The sequence below is a fragment of the Macaca thibetana genome, chromosome 12 (assembly GCF_024542745.1).
Source record: "Macaca thibetana thibetana isolate TM-01 chromosome 12, ASM2454274v1, whole genome shotgun sequence".
In the NCBI taxonomy this organism is placed as follows: Eukaryota; Metazoa; Chordata; class Mammalia; order Primates; family Cercopithecidae; genus Macaca; species Macaca thibetana.
In genome coordinates, this window is record NC_065589.1 from 84770274 (window position 1) to 84788280 (window position 18007).

The window sequence follows — 18007 nt, forward strand, 5'->3', positions numbered from 1 at the left end:
TGATGGGAAATGGGAGGGTAGGTTCTGGTCACAGAGTCTATTGCTATTATTCAGGATTTCCCAGTTGGAACTGTTTTCAATGATAATAGAATTCTGGAGGAAGAGAAAGTTCCCTAGAATGGAGGAAGTCATCGAATTATGAGAAAAACAGTTTGGAAGGCATTCAGACAGATGCTGAAGTTGTCTAGGAAGGTTGGAAGGGCATTCAGACAGGCCGAAGTTGCCTGTGTTTGAGAAGACTGTGACTAAAGTATCTGAATTCTTGATGAAAATTTGGGAGTGACTTGGAAATTTACACATGCCAATGAAAACAACAGGTAGAGGGTGATATATCCATGTGGTGTTAACACCAAAGGGAGAAAGAATTCTACATATCACAATGGCCTGAAATAGGCAGTTAACAATGAGGAAAATGCCCAAGCTATTCCCCAGCCAAATGGCACATAGGGTATCAGAATATGAGTATCCTTCACTCCAGAGAATTTCAGCGAAAACAAGGAAATAGTTTTCTGAAGGTTGAAGATGTAGGGAGTTTTACATATGATGACACAGGGGTTCCACAGGGCTCAGTAGAAAGCACTGAAAAGGATTAGATCGAGAGAGCGAGCGAGCGAGAGGGGGAGAGAGAGAGAGAGCACACTTATACTATAGCAATGCCTGAAGGTACCAGAGAGTCAAAGATGGAAATAATTAGTCTTGAGATTGCAGAAAGTTCCAGGTATAGCATACGTCTAGGGCCTGCACAGGACAGTGTATCAAGTGATCAAGTGGTGTCAGAAATCTGAGGACGCCAGCAACCCGGGGTTACTCTGCTTGTCGTCAAGGGATTGTCTGCAAAAGAGCCACTGACTTTCTCCAAGGCCAATGCTGGGAGTAAGGAAATATTATTGGTCTGTTTTAACCCAGAGAAAAATGCTCTTTGATTTCATATATGTTCTTTTAAAAAAATTTGTTTTGAAGTAGCTTAATTTTTTTCTGATTATAAAAGAAATATGATTCATTGCAAAAATAAGGTGATGCAGAAAAGAATAAGATAAAGCTTGTTTATAATTCCCAGATGGAGATGACATAATCATTGCTAACATTTCCGTGTCTGTCATTAATAGAATTCCCTGGCATTTATCAGTTAGGACTCTAGAACACTCCTTGTCAATCAATGTTTCCTCTCTCTCCTGCACCCACCCTCTCTGTCACGCTCCATCTTGGGTGCTGCTGCCTTTCTAGCTTTATCTCTGTTCTCTCTAAATCCAGAGCTCTGTCATATCTAGAGTGGATATCACTGCACATTGGGCTTATTTAGTTATTCATTAAACATTGAACAGATGTTGCTCTTGTGGCTGCAGAGTTGCTTTGTTTGTGGCGATGGTGCTTGGGATGCTTCTTTTGATTCTCCCAGAAATCAGAGACCATGTTGGCAAGTCAGGAAACCACTTAGATTTTCCTATTCACCTCTGTCTCAGAAGAGGAAATGCCACCTTGGGGGTAGGGCTAGCCCAGCTTCTAGAATAGACCCCCTGCTGCCAGTCACTCACTATGTACCATTGAGGTACTCCCCTTCAAGAGCCAGTCTCTTGACCCAGGCACAACATGGCAGGCCAGAGTGGTGGAAAGGGCCTCTGTCAAATAAACATTCATTGTCTCATCCCACTGGGAAATCCTGAATAAGGGTTTCAGCTCCCTGAAAACAGCTCATACCTACTTCTGGTTTTCTCATTTTGCTTACATTTCTGGAAAAGGGAAGTAAAACAGGCCTACTATTAACATTGCTGTCACCTTTTTGCACTTGATAAGCCTGACCTTTATTTTACCACATAAGTCAGAAGTACTATATACCACAACCCTGCTAATTTGCTCTTTTCCTCCTTCCTCCCACCTATCTCCTGCCACTTCCCCAGAAGCATAAAGCTTTCAACATCCTGCTGTCCATTAGCATAAATAAACTAATGCTTTTAAAATAAAAATAGTTTGAATGCTATATTTGTTAAAGACTGCATTACCATAAAAAGATAAAAATATTCTTGAGTAACAGCTAGATCATATACTTTAGAGACAATAACATACTTTTATTGTGGTTCTCTGGAAAGTTGATTATTTTAACCATAGATTAAACCTTAGGTCTCAGCACAAGTTATATTTCCATTCATTGCAGAAATTGTTAAACCTTGCAGTTTCTCAGGGCATCTACCTTCATGTTTTAATTTATTTTTCTGTTGCCAATATATTATAAGCATATCTATGAAACAAAAAAGATGAAGTGCCCTTTAAATTCAATTTTGTAATATGAACCAGTGGATATGGTTATGGCTTTTCCCCTCATTTTTACATATCTGTTGTTAATTTAAATTTTATGTAACATTTATACACTAGATTAAAAAATACTGGGCTATGAAAAAACAGAAGTGGCAAGAAATGGAAATGAGAGATCTTCAGCGTCTAGAAGAACTGAAGAAATTAATGGCTGAACAGTCACTAAAAGACAGAGAAAGGTAAAAGAAAATTTAAAATTGTGTGGAAATGGAGGTGGTGAATGGAGTCTTTTGCAATGAGTTAGAATAAATAATATCAGAGGGAGCATTTTTCTATACTTAATGTATCCTTTCAATATTTATATTCACAAATGAATACAATGATATCTATAATGCATTTTAAATTCTCATATTCATACATTAACCTCCGGTTTTTCATTTTGTTCCTTAGATAGCTTCCTAGTTAAAACCCTCACAGAGGATTTGATAGTATTTGATTACCCACTGTGTGCATAAAATGATACTGGCTGCTGCTGTAACTATCTCTTGACCCAGAAGGAGAAAACCATTATTCAAATAAGAAGGAAAACCCATTTACTGTGACAGAGGCTGGGGAAGACAGTACACAATTATACAGTGCTGTGTGGTGTTTATTATAACATACTTAGGGCATGCCCAATACCTGAAAAAAATCTGGAATTTCCTAGAAATATGTAATTTTAGACCTGGAAAGGACATTTGAGATCAAGTAGCCTAGTCTCCTCAGTTTACATGTGAGTACAATAAGAGATTTAAGTTATTTTTTGCAAAGTTACTGTATCAGTTAGGGTCGATTAGGAGACAAAAAACATATAGTAATTTGAACAGGGAAAGTTTAAGAGAAAGAATGATAAACTCTAACAGGAAATCCTTTCTATATAAAGAGATAAATAGCATGCTAAAGAATACCCTTGGACTTAAGGAGGGTTCCCATGGAAGAACCAAGTTTGGAACTGAGGAGCCCTCTCCATGGTTGGGATTCACACCTTACTGTAGAAGCTATGGTCATGACCCCTCTGAATGGTGAAGTTCTCGGGTGGATTAAGACAGAGCTAGCTCAATAGTCACTAGGCAAACAGGGAACACCCAACTTGGGTGCAGGCAGGCCAAAGCTGGAAGCCAATTATTGAGATGCTTGCAAGGCTCAATGGAAATCTGACCATAGAAGTACCTTTGAAATTTGATGGGACTGACCATCAGTGCGCCATTGGAACTCCATGGACACAGCAACACTTGTGTCCCCTACACGTGCTGCTGGCAGCTGTACAGTATGAACAAGAAGGCATAAACACACGAACCAGGAAGGAAATCCCCTTCCTCTGCAGTGTCCTTCAAGCACCCTCTTCTGACACAGCTTAATATTTTGCCAGTGGCAAGGGACAGATAGAGGGTCCACCTCCATTTTCAAAGAGCAGACAATGAAGGGTGGAGCTGTGAGGCATTACACTGATAACTGGCATAGTTATCTAATTTAGCTAGCTCCTTAGTGATTTTCACAAAAGATAAAGAAGAGAGAGCTCTCATTTCATATCATAAATCACAGTAAATTTCCTTTAAATAGTGATCTTCCCTGATATATTTACCTTAGTCACTCTAAAAAGATTTCCTGGAACTCTATACTTTCTGCTTAATTTCACTGGGAACCTAAAATTGCTGTAACAAATAAAACCTATCTTGAAAATTGCCCCTCAGACTTACATATAACTTTGGAAGGCATAACCATTGGATACAATGAGGTTCATTTGTATCTAGGAAGCTTCCTTTTTGACCCATGTGACTGTTATCTCAAACTCTAATCACTGAGGTTGTAGATTGAATCTGGAGTTTCAAATAGATGCTAAGCATTCCTAAGGATTTTCTGTACAAAATGCACATTATTTCCCAGGTAGCTCAGGATTTTAGAGTTTAGTATAATCTATTACTGAGAGAACTGAGAATATAGCAAAGCCAGGGCTAATGGTTAGAAGGTGAAGCCATCAATGAGAACCCAGATTAACAAACACAAACCAAGACCTAAGTGGATAGAGGCCATGGGTCAGAAACAAGGAGGTGGATAAGAATTCCCAAACAGCCAAATACTAAAGGGCAAGGCAAAGGCAGATTGATCAGTCTAAAGCTATCCTAGCAAAATGAAAGAGAGCCACAGAAATTATAAGGAATGGGGAAAACAGAACAGATATGTAGTTCCAGCATTAGGAGACAGGCTTCCACTAAAATTACCCCTCATAGTCAGGGAGCTTCTTTGATTACAGAGTCATTTCAGTTTTTGCTTCCTGTCCCAATAATTATCAAGATTAGCTGATTCAGAACTTCAGTTGAAAAAGAAGAAAAGGAAAATCAGATTAATCTGCATTACGTAACACAAAAAAATAGGCATATTATAAGATACTAAAAAGAGTACTAAAGACTAGGAGCCCGGAGACCAAGATTTTAGTCTTGACTCTTTGAATTTTATATGACCTTGGGAAAGTCTGTCATTCCACCTCCACAGGCTCTGTTTTGTCCTCTGTAAAACTGAACTGGATAACTTCTGAGGACAGAGTTAATCAACTTTTAAGGGCCTATGATCTGTTTGTTCAACTCTTATGTTAAAATACTGTAGATTCAGATAATTATGAGTCCAATGCTTATTTGCCAATGGAAAATCAGTGAAAAAGGCCTTTAAAATATCAGTATATATAAGAGATATAATTCTCAGGAAACTTTTTATAATATTATAGAAGTATATTCCTCATTTTGTGACTTAGGGAGATAGAGTTCAACATACAAAATTACTGATAGGTTTTGCTTTTGATAGTAACCAGAAGTTGTCTTCTTTCATAACTACATAGCACTAAGAAATTTGGTTGATTGGTTAAAACATTTTTCTGTACTACTGAAATGCAATTCATAAACCTTGTGTTTGATATTTTAACTACGGACACTTTTTTTCCATATCAGAATAAGCTGGCTTGAAGCAGTTTCCAGATCTGTGTTCAGAACACACACACATATCCTTGAGGGTTTGAAAACTTATGTCATTTACTTCCCTTTTCTATTTTTAAATTCTAAGATTATATTTCTTGAAAACAATATTCAGTGGGGCACAGTGGCTCACGCCTGTAATCCCAGCACTTTGGGAGGCCGAGGCAGGCGGATCATGAGGTCAGGAGATCGAGACCATCCTGGCTAACACGGTGAAACCCTGTCTCTGCTAAAAAAAAAAAATACAAAAAAATTAGCTGGGCATGGTGGCGGGCACCTGTAGTCCCAGCTACTCGGGAGGCTGAGGCAGGAGAATGGCGTGAACCCAGGAGGCGGAGCTTGCAGTGAGCCAAGATCGCGCCACTGCACTCCAGCCTGGGCGACAGAGCAAGACTCCATCTCAAAAATAAATAAATAAAATTATATATTAGGTTGAACCACATAAAATTCCATTTTTGTAGGTCAAAATGGTTGAGTATTGGCAATTTCATGTGGTTCAACATTAAAACAAGACATATAATTGTTTTATTAATTACATTTACCTTCTCAATCTATTAGAATATGTCTTTTGCCCTCTTCATTTTATCGAAATTGTTTTTGCCCAAGTTTCCACTAACCTCCTAATACCCTATTTTTATTTCTCAACGTGCCATTGAGATTAAGAGGGAAGGCTCTAGAATTGGTTGACATTAGAATACTGGCTCTATCCTTTATAGCTGTGTGAACTTTGGATGAGTTATTTAACTTCTCTGTGCTTCAGTTTCCTCATCTGTACATTGGGGATATAAACAGTATCTACTTCTTAAGATTGTTGCAAGGATCAAATGATACATTGAATGTAACATATTCACTGCCTGGAACACAGTAAGTATTCATTAAATATAAGTGATTCCTATCAATTGACTTTTACATCATGAAATACTAACGTATTTTTTCTCAAAATATTAAAGCAAGAAGGCCACACTTCAAGCCAGAAAGAGAGCCCTCACCAGAACCTGACCATGCTGGCACCTAGATCTTGGGCTTCTAGCCTCCAGAATAGTGAACAAATAAATTTCTGTTGTTCAAGTCACTCAGTCTACGGTATTTTGTCATGATGGCCCAAGCTAACTAATACAATGTTATTATATTATTAAATGTATTGTGCTTTTTTAGCCAGGCCTGGTGGCAGTGGTACCTGTAATTCCAGCTACTCAGGAGGCGGAGGCTGAGGCAGGAGAATTGCTTGAACCCGGGAGGCTGGGGTTGCAGTGAGCCGAGATCATGCCATTGCACTCCAGCCTGGATGACAGAGCGAGACTCCATCTCAAAAAAAAAAAAAAAAAGTATTGTGGTTTTTGTTGCTGTTCTTAAAGATTTTATGTAGTACATATATAGGTACATTTTAAATGAATATTTTAAAAATATTCTAAGTAAAATGTAAAAATGAGGACATTATTATAAAAATTAAAGTTAAAGCAAAAGTGCCCTTAACCACTACCCTCATGTAGTCTCTTCTCTAAAAGTCATTGCTTTTATTGTTTTTAAATGCATACACATACATGCTATCTATTTTGTATGTACCTATACAAAATCAAGTTTAAGAACAGCAATAAAAATCACAATACATTTAACAATATAATACCACTGTATTAGTTAGCCTGGGCTGTCATGACAAAATATCATAGACTGGGTGACTTGAACAACAGAAATTTATTTTCTCACTATTCTGAAGGCTAGAAACCCAAGATCAACGTGCCAGCATGGTCAGGTTCTGGTGAGGGGTCTCTTCTCGGCTTGCAGAGTGGGGCCATCTTGCTGTGACTTCACATGGTGAAGAGAGAATCAGCAAGTACTTGAGTGTCTCTTCTTATAAGGGCATGACTCCCACTGTGAGGGCTACATCTCCAAATACTGTCACATTGGGGTTTAGGCCCTCAACATATGAATTTTGAGCAAACACATTCAGTCTATAGCAACCATTTGTGTAAAAAAAGCATTTATGTATGTACAAATCGACTATTTACTACTAACTTATTTATAGGTTGCTGCTGGCATATAAGTCCTTTGTGCTAGTTAGGAAAAGGTGCCTCCTTCTGGTGGCAGAGTGCATATTGCTCCTACTACAAGTGGACAAATTAGGAAAAGATTCCCTTCTGAATCACAGCATACAGCTTGACAAGCAGAGGCAAAGCTGGATGTCATACTTCATTTGGATCTCTGGTCATGGATCAGTTTTGTAAAGCACAAACTTCAAAATGATACATGGTATCTCTGCAAATAAACCTACCTAATTCTTTTAAAATAGTATATATTATTCATATTTCTTCTAAAGTGTAGTTCTGTAGCCATCTGGAACTTATTTTAATGAGTGATATGAGCTAAATTGTTCTAAATTGATAGCCAACTATCTAAACACCAATTATTTAATGATTCATCTTTACCCACTGATTTAACGTGCCACCTTTGTTATATATTACATTTCTAATTATACTTTTATATCCATATGGACTCTTGATTAGATTAAAAACTGATCTATGTTTATAGTTCTACATTGATAGCATGCTGTTTTAATTATTCTGTTTTGCTATCTAGTAGAACAAGTGTTCACTCATTATTCTTTTCAAAAATATCTTAGCTATTCTTATGTCAAATTTCACTTAGAAATGTTGTTGATTTTTTTGTGTTGAAATTTTATTAAGGAGAGCTGACACATATACCAAATTTAATCTCCAGCCTGGGGACATGCTTCCAAATAGCTCTACAGTTCTAGACTTCTACTAGATCCTTTAGAAAAGTTCATCATTTTTTTTTTTTTTTTGGGTGAGGACAGAAATTATTTTTGAAATAGGTAGAAACTGGTGACCAAGAAGCCAATTATAAGTTTCCTTCAGTAAGCTCTTTGAGAAAAAGTCTCTGAACTAAGGAAGTGACAGTGGGAAGCAGAAGTGCTACAAAAGCTGACAGATGTGTGTGAAGTATTAACATGAGTTAGAGTTGGTGACTCATGTCATCAGGGATGGAGTCTGAAGGAAGACAAAGAATGAAACCCTGAATATTATTGTGCTTTTTCTGGCCTCTTGGGTTGAAAGCTTTAGTTATTTTGTTTTCAGTGTATTTTATTTCCTAACCAATTCATTTGGCTATAGTTTTTTTTTTCCTGTTTATTTTGGCCATATTCTACAAGGTTTGAAATATGTGTTTTTATTACCTAATTTCTAGTAGTTTTCATTTCATTTTTGATGTCACAACAATAAATTGATGGATATTGGGGTGCTTGCCACAGCTAAGTTTCAGTTTCATTGATTGTCTTGCGATGGGCTTCAAATTGGTGAGCAAACTGTATAGCAAAATGTGTAAAAGTTAAAATACTAATCAAAATATGAGTATTAAGTGGAAGATACCTTTAGTTTTTTTGGGTAACAAATGACAGTCTTCAAAATAGACATAAGAACGTATCTTTGTCTTTTTTTTTTTTACCACAATGTTTATTCTTTGTATTATTTCATTTCTGTAACTCTATGCTCGTGGTTCCTTTCTAGCCATCCCAAAACGTTGCCACTTAGTCCTCCAAAGTCTTCTCCCCCTCCCCCCACCCCACCATGGCTGAAAGCTAAACTGTCTCTCTTTCGCATACAGTGGTTGTTCTTTCTTTTCAGCAGGGCACTGACTGCGCTTCCTAACTAACCTTGTTGGGACCAATACTGGTGCCCTGGTCACTGCAGTGTAGAGTTCTCTACAGCTGCAGTGATTCTTTGATGTATATGTTTATTTTGTTTTCAGGTGATTTTAAACACTTACCCTGTTCCCAGAAACTTTCTTTACTGAGTGTTCTTTATGTTGGGTAGCGAAAGAGTCTACACACAGGGAGGAGTAGAAAGCTAGGATATGTAAGGGTCATATCTCATTCACTGTATATCCTTAGCATCACTGCTTTCTATTATCAGTGACTGTTGCAGAGCAAGCAAGCAGAAATTAGACTGTTCTTCCAAGCACAGGGGCCTTTCTCCCCTCTACATTATGACATTTTGAAAATGCTTATTACAATGTTCAATCTTTAACTTTTCTGAAGTTCAGCTCTCTTGTAGTTAACATAACAATCTTCTTCCTCTGTATTTGCCAATTATTGCTTTAATAAGGATAATTATAATTGTGGCCTTTCATTTACTTATCTCCATTGCTGTTTCTTGTAATTTAATAAATAGCTTGCTTTTCTCATTTTACCTCCTTTGTGCTAATTTTAATGTTTCAAAAATGTTTTAACAATATACTCCAGAAGATAATTTTAAAGATTTCTAAAAGCAGATTTACTTAGCTAAGGAGTTCCTCTAGATACCATTTCATGACCAAAAAAACTGAAGTTGCCTACAACCAACAAATGGATGCTACAGGTTCTAAGAACTTTATCAGTCAATGCTCATGTAATACTAGAGCAGCTGTTATTCCATTCTTTGCTACATTAGAATCACTTGGGGAGCTTTTGAAAGTCCTGATGCCCAGGCCAGACCCCAGACCAACTAAATTCATATCTCTGGGGAAAATTCTGATCCCCACATTTTTGGGAAATTCTTAGGGAATTCTAAAGTGCAGCAAAATTTAAGAACCATTGTGCTAGAGTTCTCTCTACACTTTCTGAAGTGTGGGCCCAAAGTCATCTACTGGGTTTTTGAGACCATTCTACTTTTTGCAGAAATGCCCATAATTTTACTTTTCCCAGACAGTACCCTCACTGAGCTCAGAGAGGTCATATAGGTGAAACTTACATTCATAGAACAGTTTATCAATTCTAGAAAACCTCTTCAAGTAAAAATTTTGCATGTTATTTTTCTAACAACCCAGTTATGTGTATGTATGTGTGTGTGTGTGTGTGTTTAGTGGAGAAAACATTGCTTTCCACAGTAAAAAACAAACAAACAAAAAACACTAATTTTAGGTTATTTTTTCCCAAATAACAGCATTTTCCTGTGTTGTAAAACAGTAAACATTTGAAGTTTAAGATGTCAATGACCATTTGGGAAGGAAGAGACTAGAGCCAGCTGCCTTTCTAACACTAAATTGGCCTTGCAAATCTAGTGTGTGTTTTGAGGTGCTTGCCAGCATCGGGGAATTGACAGTTACTGTGTTTTCTAAGTAACAAAGCCAGATGTTTCTCTCTATTTTCCATGTCTTTTCTTAACAATGTGCAAATTTCAACATGTTGTATTGAAAGGCACTAAGGAAATTTAAAGTGGGTTCACAGTCTAATATTTGAGATCTTTAAAGAGTATGTTTAGTAAAGTGACTTAATCAGAAATTTTTACAAACATTTGTCATGTTTTTGCTTCTCAGCATGAGATTTCTCAAAATTAGTAGGATTGCTCTTGTTCATTAAGTCTCTGTCAACCAAATCTCCATTCCAAGTGGATGTGCCAAATGATATAGTCCAAAGATCACTGTGAACCATTAAACAAATACAGTTCTTAATAGGACTGTTTTGTATTTTATATGTATATTAGAAATGTTTTGCAAATTAGCAGTAACTTAAAAGATGGAAAGAAACCTCATTGGTGGCCAACAGTAATAATAATAATAGTACTTATGACCTGCTCCTCAGTGTAACAAAACAAATTGTGGGAGATGTGTGTGTGTGTTCATAAATTGGGACATGGATACACAGATTATTTGGATATGATTGCAGTAGCTCTCGAATGGAGCTTAGCTAAGCAAGCATGATTGACAGAGAGGATAAGAAATTCAAGGACAAAGCAATATATAGCCATTTTGATGTGAAAATGAGCAAGCAAGCTTGTGCCCGTGGGCAAATGAAACACCAGATGGGCAGAGATGGCACAGCTGAGGGTCATTCAAGAGGTCTTGGATGATGATTTAGCTCCTGATGACTGTACATCAAGTTGACTGTACATATGTGGTTCCTTCCAAACCACAAGCAATTGAAGCATGTCGTTTGCTGAGTAGTTTAGGCTGCTTTTACTTTGTTGTTTACAACTTTGATTTTTGATTTTGGAAATCTTGTTCATTTAAAGAGATACTGGATTTTCATTGTACGCTAAGTTGATCTGTCTGTTGCATTTACTTGTTCGGGTCATAAAATGGAATGTCAGCAAGTATGTGTCTGGTAGAGGCCAGACAACAATCAGAAATGCTTTAGAATATGTTTTTTAAAGTATAAATGAGCGTTATTACATCCCTTTATGCCCACTATTATTTTTGTGTCATATGTATGTGTCAATGAATTGACCACAGATGCTATAATTCCAAATAGAACATCTAGGTGCTATGATCTTTTTGAGAATAAATTATCTCAAATTCTCCTCTTCAGTAACACAGACTCTTATTTTGGTACATAACTAGTGCTACAGATATTTGAAAGTTTTTGTTGGAGCATTAGGTTGTTTTCTTTCTTTTTTTTATTATTATACTTTAAGTTCTGGGATACATGTGCAGAATGTACAGGTTGGTTATATAGGTATACACGTGCCATGGTAGTTTGCTGCACCCATCAACCCATCATCCACATTAGGTATTTCTCCTAATGCTATCCCTCCTCTAGCCTCCCACCCTGCAACAGTCCCCGGTGTGTGATGTTCCCTTCCCTGTGTCCATGTGTTCTCATTGTTCAACTACTACTTATGAGTGAGAACATGTAGTGTTTGGTTTTCTGTACCTGTGTTAGTTTGCTGAGAATGATGGTTTCCAGCTTCATCCATGTCCCTGCAAAGGACGTGAACTCATCCTTTTTTATGGCTGCATAGTATTCCATGGTGTTTATGTGCCACATTTTCTTTATCCAGTCTGTCACTGATGGACATTTGGGTTGGTTCCAAGTCTTTGCTATTGTGAACAGTGCCACAATAAACATACATGTGCATGTGTCTTTATAGCAGAATGATTTATAATCCTGGGTATTGGGTATATAGCTAGTAATGGAATTGCTGGGTCAAATGGTATTTCTGATTCTAGATCCTTGAGGAATTGCCACACTGTCTTCCACAATGGTTGAACTAATTTACACTCCCACCAACAGTGTAAAAGCATTCCTATTTCTCCATGTCCTCTCCAGCATCTGTTGTTTCCTGACTTTTTAATGATTGCCATTCTAACTGGCAAGAGACGGTATCTCGTTGTGGTTTTGATTTGCATTTCTCTAATGACCAGAGATGATGAACGTTTTTTCATATGTTTGTTGGCCACATAAATGTCTTCTTTTGAGAAGTGTCTGTTCATATCCTTCGCCCACTTTTTGATGGGCTTGTTTTTTTCTTGTAAATTTGTTTAAGTTCCTTGTAGATTCTGGATATTAGCCCTTTGTCAGATGGAGAGATTGCAAAATTTTTCTCCCATTCTGTAGGTTGCCTGTTCGCTCCGATGATAGTTTCTTTTGCTGTGCAGAAACTCTTTATTTTAATTAGATCCCATTTGTCAATTTTGGTTTTGTTGCCATTGCTTTTGGTGTTGTAGTCATGAAGTCTTTGCCCATGCCTATGTCCTGAATGGTATTGCTGAGGTTTTCTTCTAGGTTTTTTATGGTTTTAGGTATTATATTTAAGTCTTTAATCCATCTTGAGTTAATTTTTGTATAAGGTGTAAGGAAGAGATCCAGTTTCAGTTTTCTGCATATGGCTAGCCAATTTTCCTAACACCACTTATTAAATAGGGAATCATTTCCCCATTGCTTGTTTTTGTCAGATTTGTCAAAGATCAGATGGTTTCAGATGTGTGGCATTATTTCTGAGGCCTCTATTCTGTTCCATTGGTCTATATATCTGTTTTGGTACCAGTACCATGCTGTTTTGGTTACTGTAGTCTTGTAGTATAGTTTGAAGTCAGGTAGTGTGATGCCTCCAGCTTTGTTCTTTTTGCTTAGGATTTTCTTGGCTATATGAGCTCTTTTTTGGTTCTGTGTGAAATTTAAAGTAGTTTTTTTCCAATTCTGTGAAGAAAGTCAATGGTAGCTTGATGGGGATAGCACTGAATCTATAAATTACTTTGGGCAGTATGGCCATTTTGACGATATTGATTATTCCTATCCATGAGCATAGAATGTTTTTCCATTTGTTTTTGTCCTCTCTTATTTACTTGAACAGTGATTTGTAGTTCTCTATGAAGAGGTCCTTCACATCCCTTGTAAGTTGTATTCCTAAGTATTTTATTCTCTTTGAAGCAATTGTGAATGGGAGTTCACTCATGATTTGGCTCTCTGTTTGTCTGTTATTGGTGTATAGGAATGCTTGTGATTTTTGCACATATATTTTGTATCCTGAGACTTTGCTGAATTTGCTTATCAGCTTAAGGAAATTTTGGACTGAGGTGAGGGGGTTTTCTAAATATACAATCATGTCATCTGCAAGCAGAGACAATTTGACTTCATCTCTTCTTGTTCGAATGCCCTTTATTTCTTTCTCTTGCCTGATTGCCCTAGCCAGAACGTCCAATACTGTGGTGAATAGGAGTGGTGAGAGAGGGCATTGTTGACTTGTGCCAGTTTTCAAAGGGAATGCTTCCAGCTTTTTCCCATTCAGTATGCTGTTGGCTGTAGGTTTGTCATAAATAGCTCTTATTATTTTGAGATATGTTCCTTCAGTGCCTAGTTTTTAGCATGAGAGGGTTTTAGCATGAAGGGGTGTTGAATTTTATTGAAGGCCTTTTCAGCATCTATTGAGATAATCACATGATTTTTGTCATTGGTTCTGTTTATGTGATAGATTATATTTATTGATTTACATATGTTGAACCAGCCTTGTATCCCAGGAATGAAGCCAACTTGATCATGGTGGATAAGTTTTTTGATGGGCTTCTGGATTTGGTTTGCCAGTATTGTATTGAGGTTTTTCACATCAGGGATATTGACCTGAAATTTTCTTTTTTGTTGAGTGTCTGCCAGGTTTTGGTATCAGGATGACACTGGCCTCATAAAATGAGTTAGGGAGGAATCCTTTTTCTGTTGTTTGGAATAGTTTCAGAAGGAATGGTACCAGCTCCTCTTTGTACCTCTGGGAGAATTTGGCTGTGAATCTGTCTGATCTTGGGCTTTTTTTTTTTTTTTTTTTTTGGTTGAAAGGCTATTAACTACTGCCTCAACTTTAGAACTTGTTATTGATCTATTCAGGGATTTGACTTCTCCCTGGTTTAGACTTGGGAGGGTGTATGTGTCCAGGAATTTATTGATTTCTTCTAGATTTTCTAGTTTATTTGCATAGTGTTTATAGTATTCTCTGATGGTAGTTTGTTTTTCTGTGGGATCAGTGGTGATATCCCTTTTATCATTTTCTATTGTGTCTATTTGATTCTTCTCTCTTTCGTTCTTTATTAGTCTGGTTGGCAGTCTATCTATTTTGTTAATGTTTTCAAAAAAACAGCTCTGGGATTCATTGATTTTTTTTGAAGGGTTTTTTGTGTCTCTATCTCCTTCAGGTCTGCTCTGATCTTATTTATTTCTTGTATTCTGCTAGCTTTTGAATTTATTTGTTCTTGCTTCTCTAGTTCTTTTAATTGTGATATTAGGGTGTCAATTTTACATCTTTTCTGCTTTCTCCTGTGGGCATTTAGTGCTATAAATTTCCCTGTAAACACTACTTTAGCTGTGTCCCAGAGATTGTGGTACATTGTGTCTTGGTTCTCATTGGTTTCAAAGAACTTTTTTTTTTTTTTTTGAGATGGAGTCTTGCTCTGTCACCCAGGCTGGAGTGCAGTGGTGCGATCTCAGCTCACTGCAAGCTCCACCTCCTGAGTTCACGCCATTCTGCTGCCTCAGCCTCCTGAGTACCTGGGACTATGGGTGCCTGCCACCATGCCCGGCTAATGTTTTTTTTTTGTTTGTTTGTTTGTTTTTGTATTTTTAGTAGAGACAGGTTTCACCATGTTGGTCAAGATGGTCTCGATCTCCTGACCTCATGATCCACCCACCTTGGCCTCCCGAAGTGCTGTGATTACAGGCGTGAGTCATTGCACCCGGCCTTGAATGAATTTCTTAATCCTGCATTCTAATTTGATTGCACTGTGGTCTGAGAGACTGTTATGATTTCTGTTCTTTTGCATTTGCTGAGGAGTGTTTTACTTCTAACTCTGTGGTCAATTTTAGAGTGAGTGCAATGTGGTGCTGACAAGAATGCATATTCTGTTGACTTGGGGTGGAGAGTTCTGTAGATGTCTATTTGGTCTGCTTGATGCAGAGCTGAGTTCCGTCCTCAATATCCTTGTTAATTTTCTCTCATTGTTCTGTCTAATATTGACAGTGGGGTATTAAAGTCTCCCACTATTATTGTGTGGGAGTCTAAGTCTCTTTGTAGGTCTCTAAGAACTTGCTTTATGAATCTGTGTGCTCCTGTATGGGGTGCATATATATTTAGGATAGCTCGCTCTTCTTGTTGCTTCTATACCTTTACCATTATGTAATGCCCTTTTTTGTCTTTTTTGATCTTTGTTGGTTTAAAGTCTGTTTTATCAGAGACTAGGATTGCAACTCCTGCTTTTTTTTTTTTGCTTTCCATTTGCTTGGTAAATATTCCTCCATCCCTTTATTTTGAGCCTATGTGTGTCTTTGCACATGAGATGGGTCTCTTGAATACAGCACACCAATGGGTATTGACTTTTTATCCAATTTGCCAATCTGTGTTTTTTAATTGGGGCATTTAGCCCATTTACATTTAAGGTTAATATTGTTATGTGTGAATTTGATCCTGTCATTATGATGCTAGCTAGTTATTTTGCCCATTAGTTGATGCAGTTTCTTCATGGTGTTGATGATCTACAATTTGGTATGTTTTTGCAGTGGCCGGTACTGGTTTTTCTTTCTGTATTTAGTGCTTCCCTCAGGAGCTCTTGTAAGACAGGCCTCATGGTGGCAAAATCTCTCAGCATTTGCTTGTCTGTAAAGGATTTTATTTCTCTTTCACTTATGAAGCTTAGTTTGGCTAGATATGAAATTCTGAATTGAAAATCATTTTCTTTTAGAATGTTGAATATTGGCCCTCACGCTCTTCTGGCTTCTAGGGTTTCTGCAGAGATATCCACTGTTAGTCTGATGGGCATCCCTTTGTGGGTAACCCAGCCTTTCTCTCTGGCAGCCTTTACGCCTATATGTAGAGGTAAATGCTTTGCAGCTTCCTCAGCAGTAAAGGATGCTGTGTCCTCCAGTATGTCACCCAGTATTTGTGAGTGATATGGAGGCAATCATTATATACTTTACTGATGTGTTTATTACTAATCTCTTAGGGAGTTTTACTAAGCAGTTTTAAGTAATGAAATACTGACCTTTTGGGCATAAACTTTGCAAAGATTTTATAAAGCTGCAGGGCTAGGTAGGCAGAAACTTATCTGGTATAGGTTAAATGAAGGAAGGAGAATAAAGCCATGGATTGGGAGAAATAAAATGGTAGCTTTTACAATATGCCAGTACCCTGGTGGATACCATAGAACTCCAGGCACTTGAAGTTTATTCTTTTGGGGGACTACCCCTGAAAAAATATATATATATGTATAAAAATATACATTTATGTTTATTTATATCTATACATATATAAATACAGCCATCAGATGATATTAAATAAGAATTAGAAGGTTAGTGAAGGGAGTATGTTTATAATCTGGGGTTATTTTTTTTATATATTCTAACATAAGTTTTACAGTGTCACATAATTTTAAAGCTGGGAGGAATCTTACAATGCATCTAGTCCATCCTCCTTGCATTTACAAAGGTTTTAGCTTACAAGCAACAGAAATCCTTTGTAGTTAAATTTTGTAGTAAAAAGATTTCGTGGAAAGATTTTTTTTTTTTTTTTTTGAGACAAAGTCTCACTCTGTTGCCCCAGGCTGGTGTGCAGTGGCATGATCTCGGCTCACTGCAAGCTCCGCCTCCTGGGTTCCCGCCATTCTCTGGACTCAGCCTCCCAAGTAGCTGGGACTACAGGTGCCCACCACCGCGCCTGGCTAATTTTTTTTTGTAATTTTAGTAGAGACGGGGTTTCACCGTGGTCTCAATCTCCTGACCTCATGATCTACCCACCTTGGCCTTCCAAAGTGCTGGGATTACAGGCATGAGCCACCATGCCCAGCCGGAAAGATATTTGACTAACCCACAGAAGCATCAGTTAGGCCACAGACCCAAGCTTACCAAACAGTTGGGAATAATGAAATCTGGGAAGGCAGAAAAGAATCAGGTTTGGAACCCAACTCCCTTCGGAATTATCCTCTTAAGTTTAACTATGACTAATGGACACCATGGCGTGCCTCCTCCTCTGTGGTGTCATGACATTGGACATCTCTGCTGGCAACACTGCCTTTGTTCCTGTTCCTGTCGTGCCACCCAGCTCAGGGTCCTAACAGCTCCTCAACAGGCCCTGCTTCTCTGCACCACTGACTTCTAAGTACAGCATCCATGGGGCTGAGCTCAGGTCCCACACTCATGCTCTAACTGCAAAGGAGGCTGGGAAAGCATGCATCAGGCCCCCACTTACAGTGGGAGTTTCTACAAAGGAGGAAGGGGGCTCAGAAGCCGAGAAAAAAGAAAGAGAACACCTTCTACAGTTCACAGCTTTAGTTGGAAAAATCAACACATAGCCTTCTTTCTATACTTAAAACAGCAAAAAATTTGCTTCCACCTAACACTGTTGTTTTACGTTTTACAACCCAAAATGTACTCACTTCATTCCCAAAGGGAATAAACTTAAAGTCTTATTTGTGACAGCATCCAGCTCCAAATCCAGGATCCCTAGGTCATATCTTTTTGTCCCATCATCCTCTCATCTTGTCATGATCTATCTTGATATTCCATGACCTGTGAA

At 37.8% G+C, this 18007-nt stretch overlaps 1 protein-coding gene across 6 annotated transcripts in view; it reads left to right on the forward strand.

The window, feature by feature from the left end:
- Positions 1–18007, forward strand: part of CCDC148 (coiled-coil domain containing 148) — a 284045-nt gene that overhangs the window by 228453 nt on the left and 37585 nt on the right. For all 6 annotated transcript variants that reach the window (XM_050750433.1, XM_050750439.1, XM_050750438.1 and 3 more), the window contains one exon: positions 2368–2486. In XM_050750433.1, the coding sequence (XP_050606390.1) occupies positions 2368–2486 (119 nt within the window). The remainder of the gene's footprint in view (positions 1–2367; positions 2487–18007) is intronic.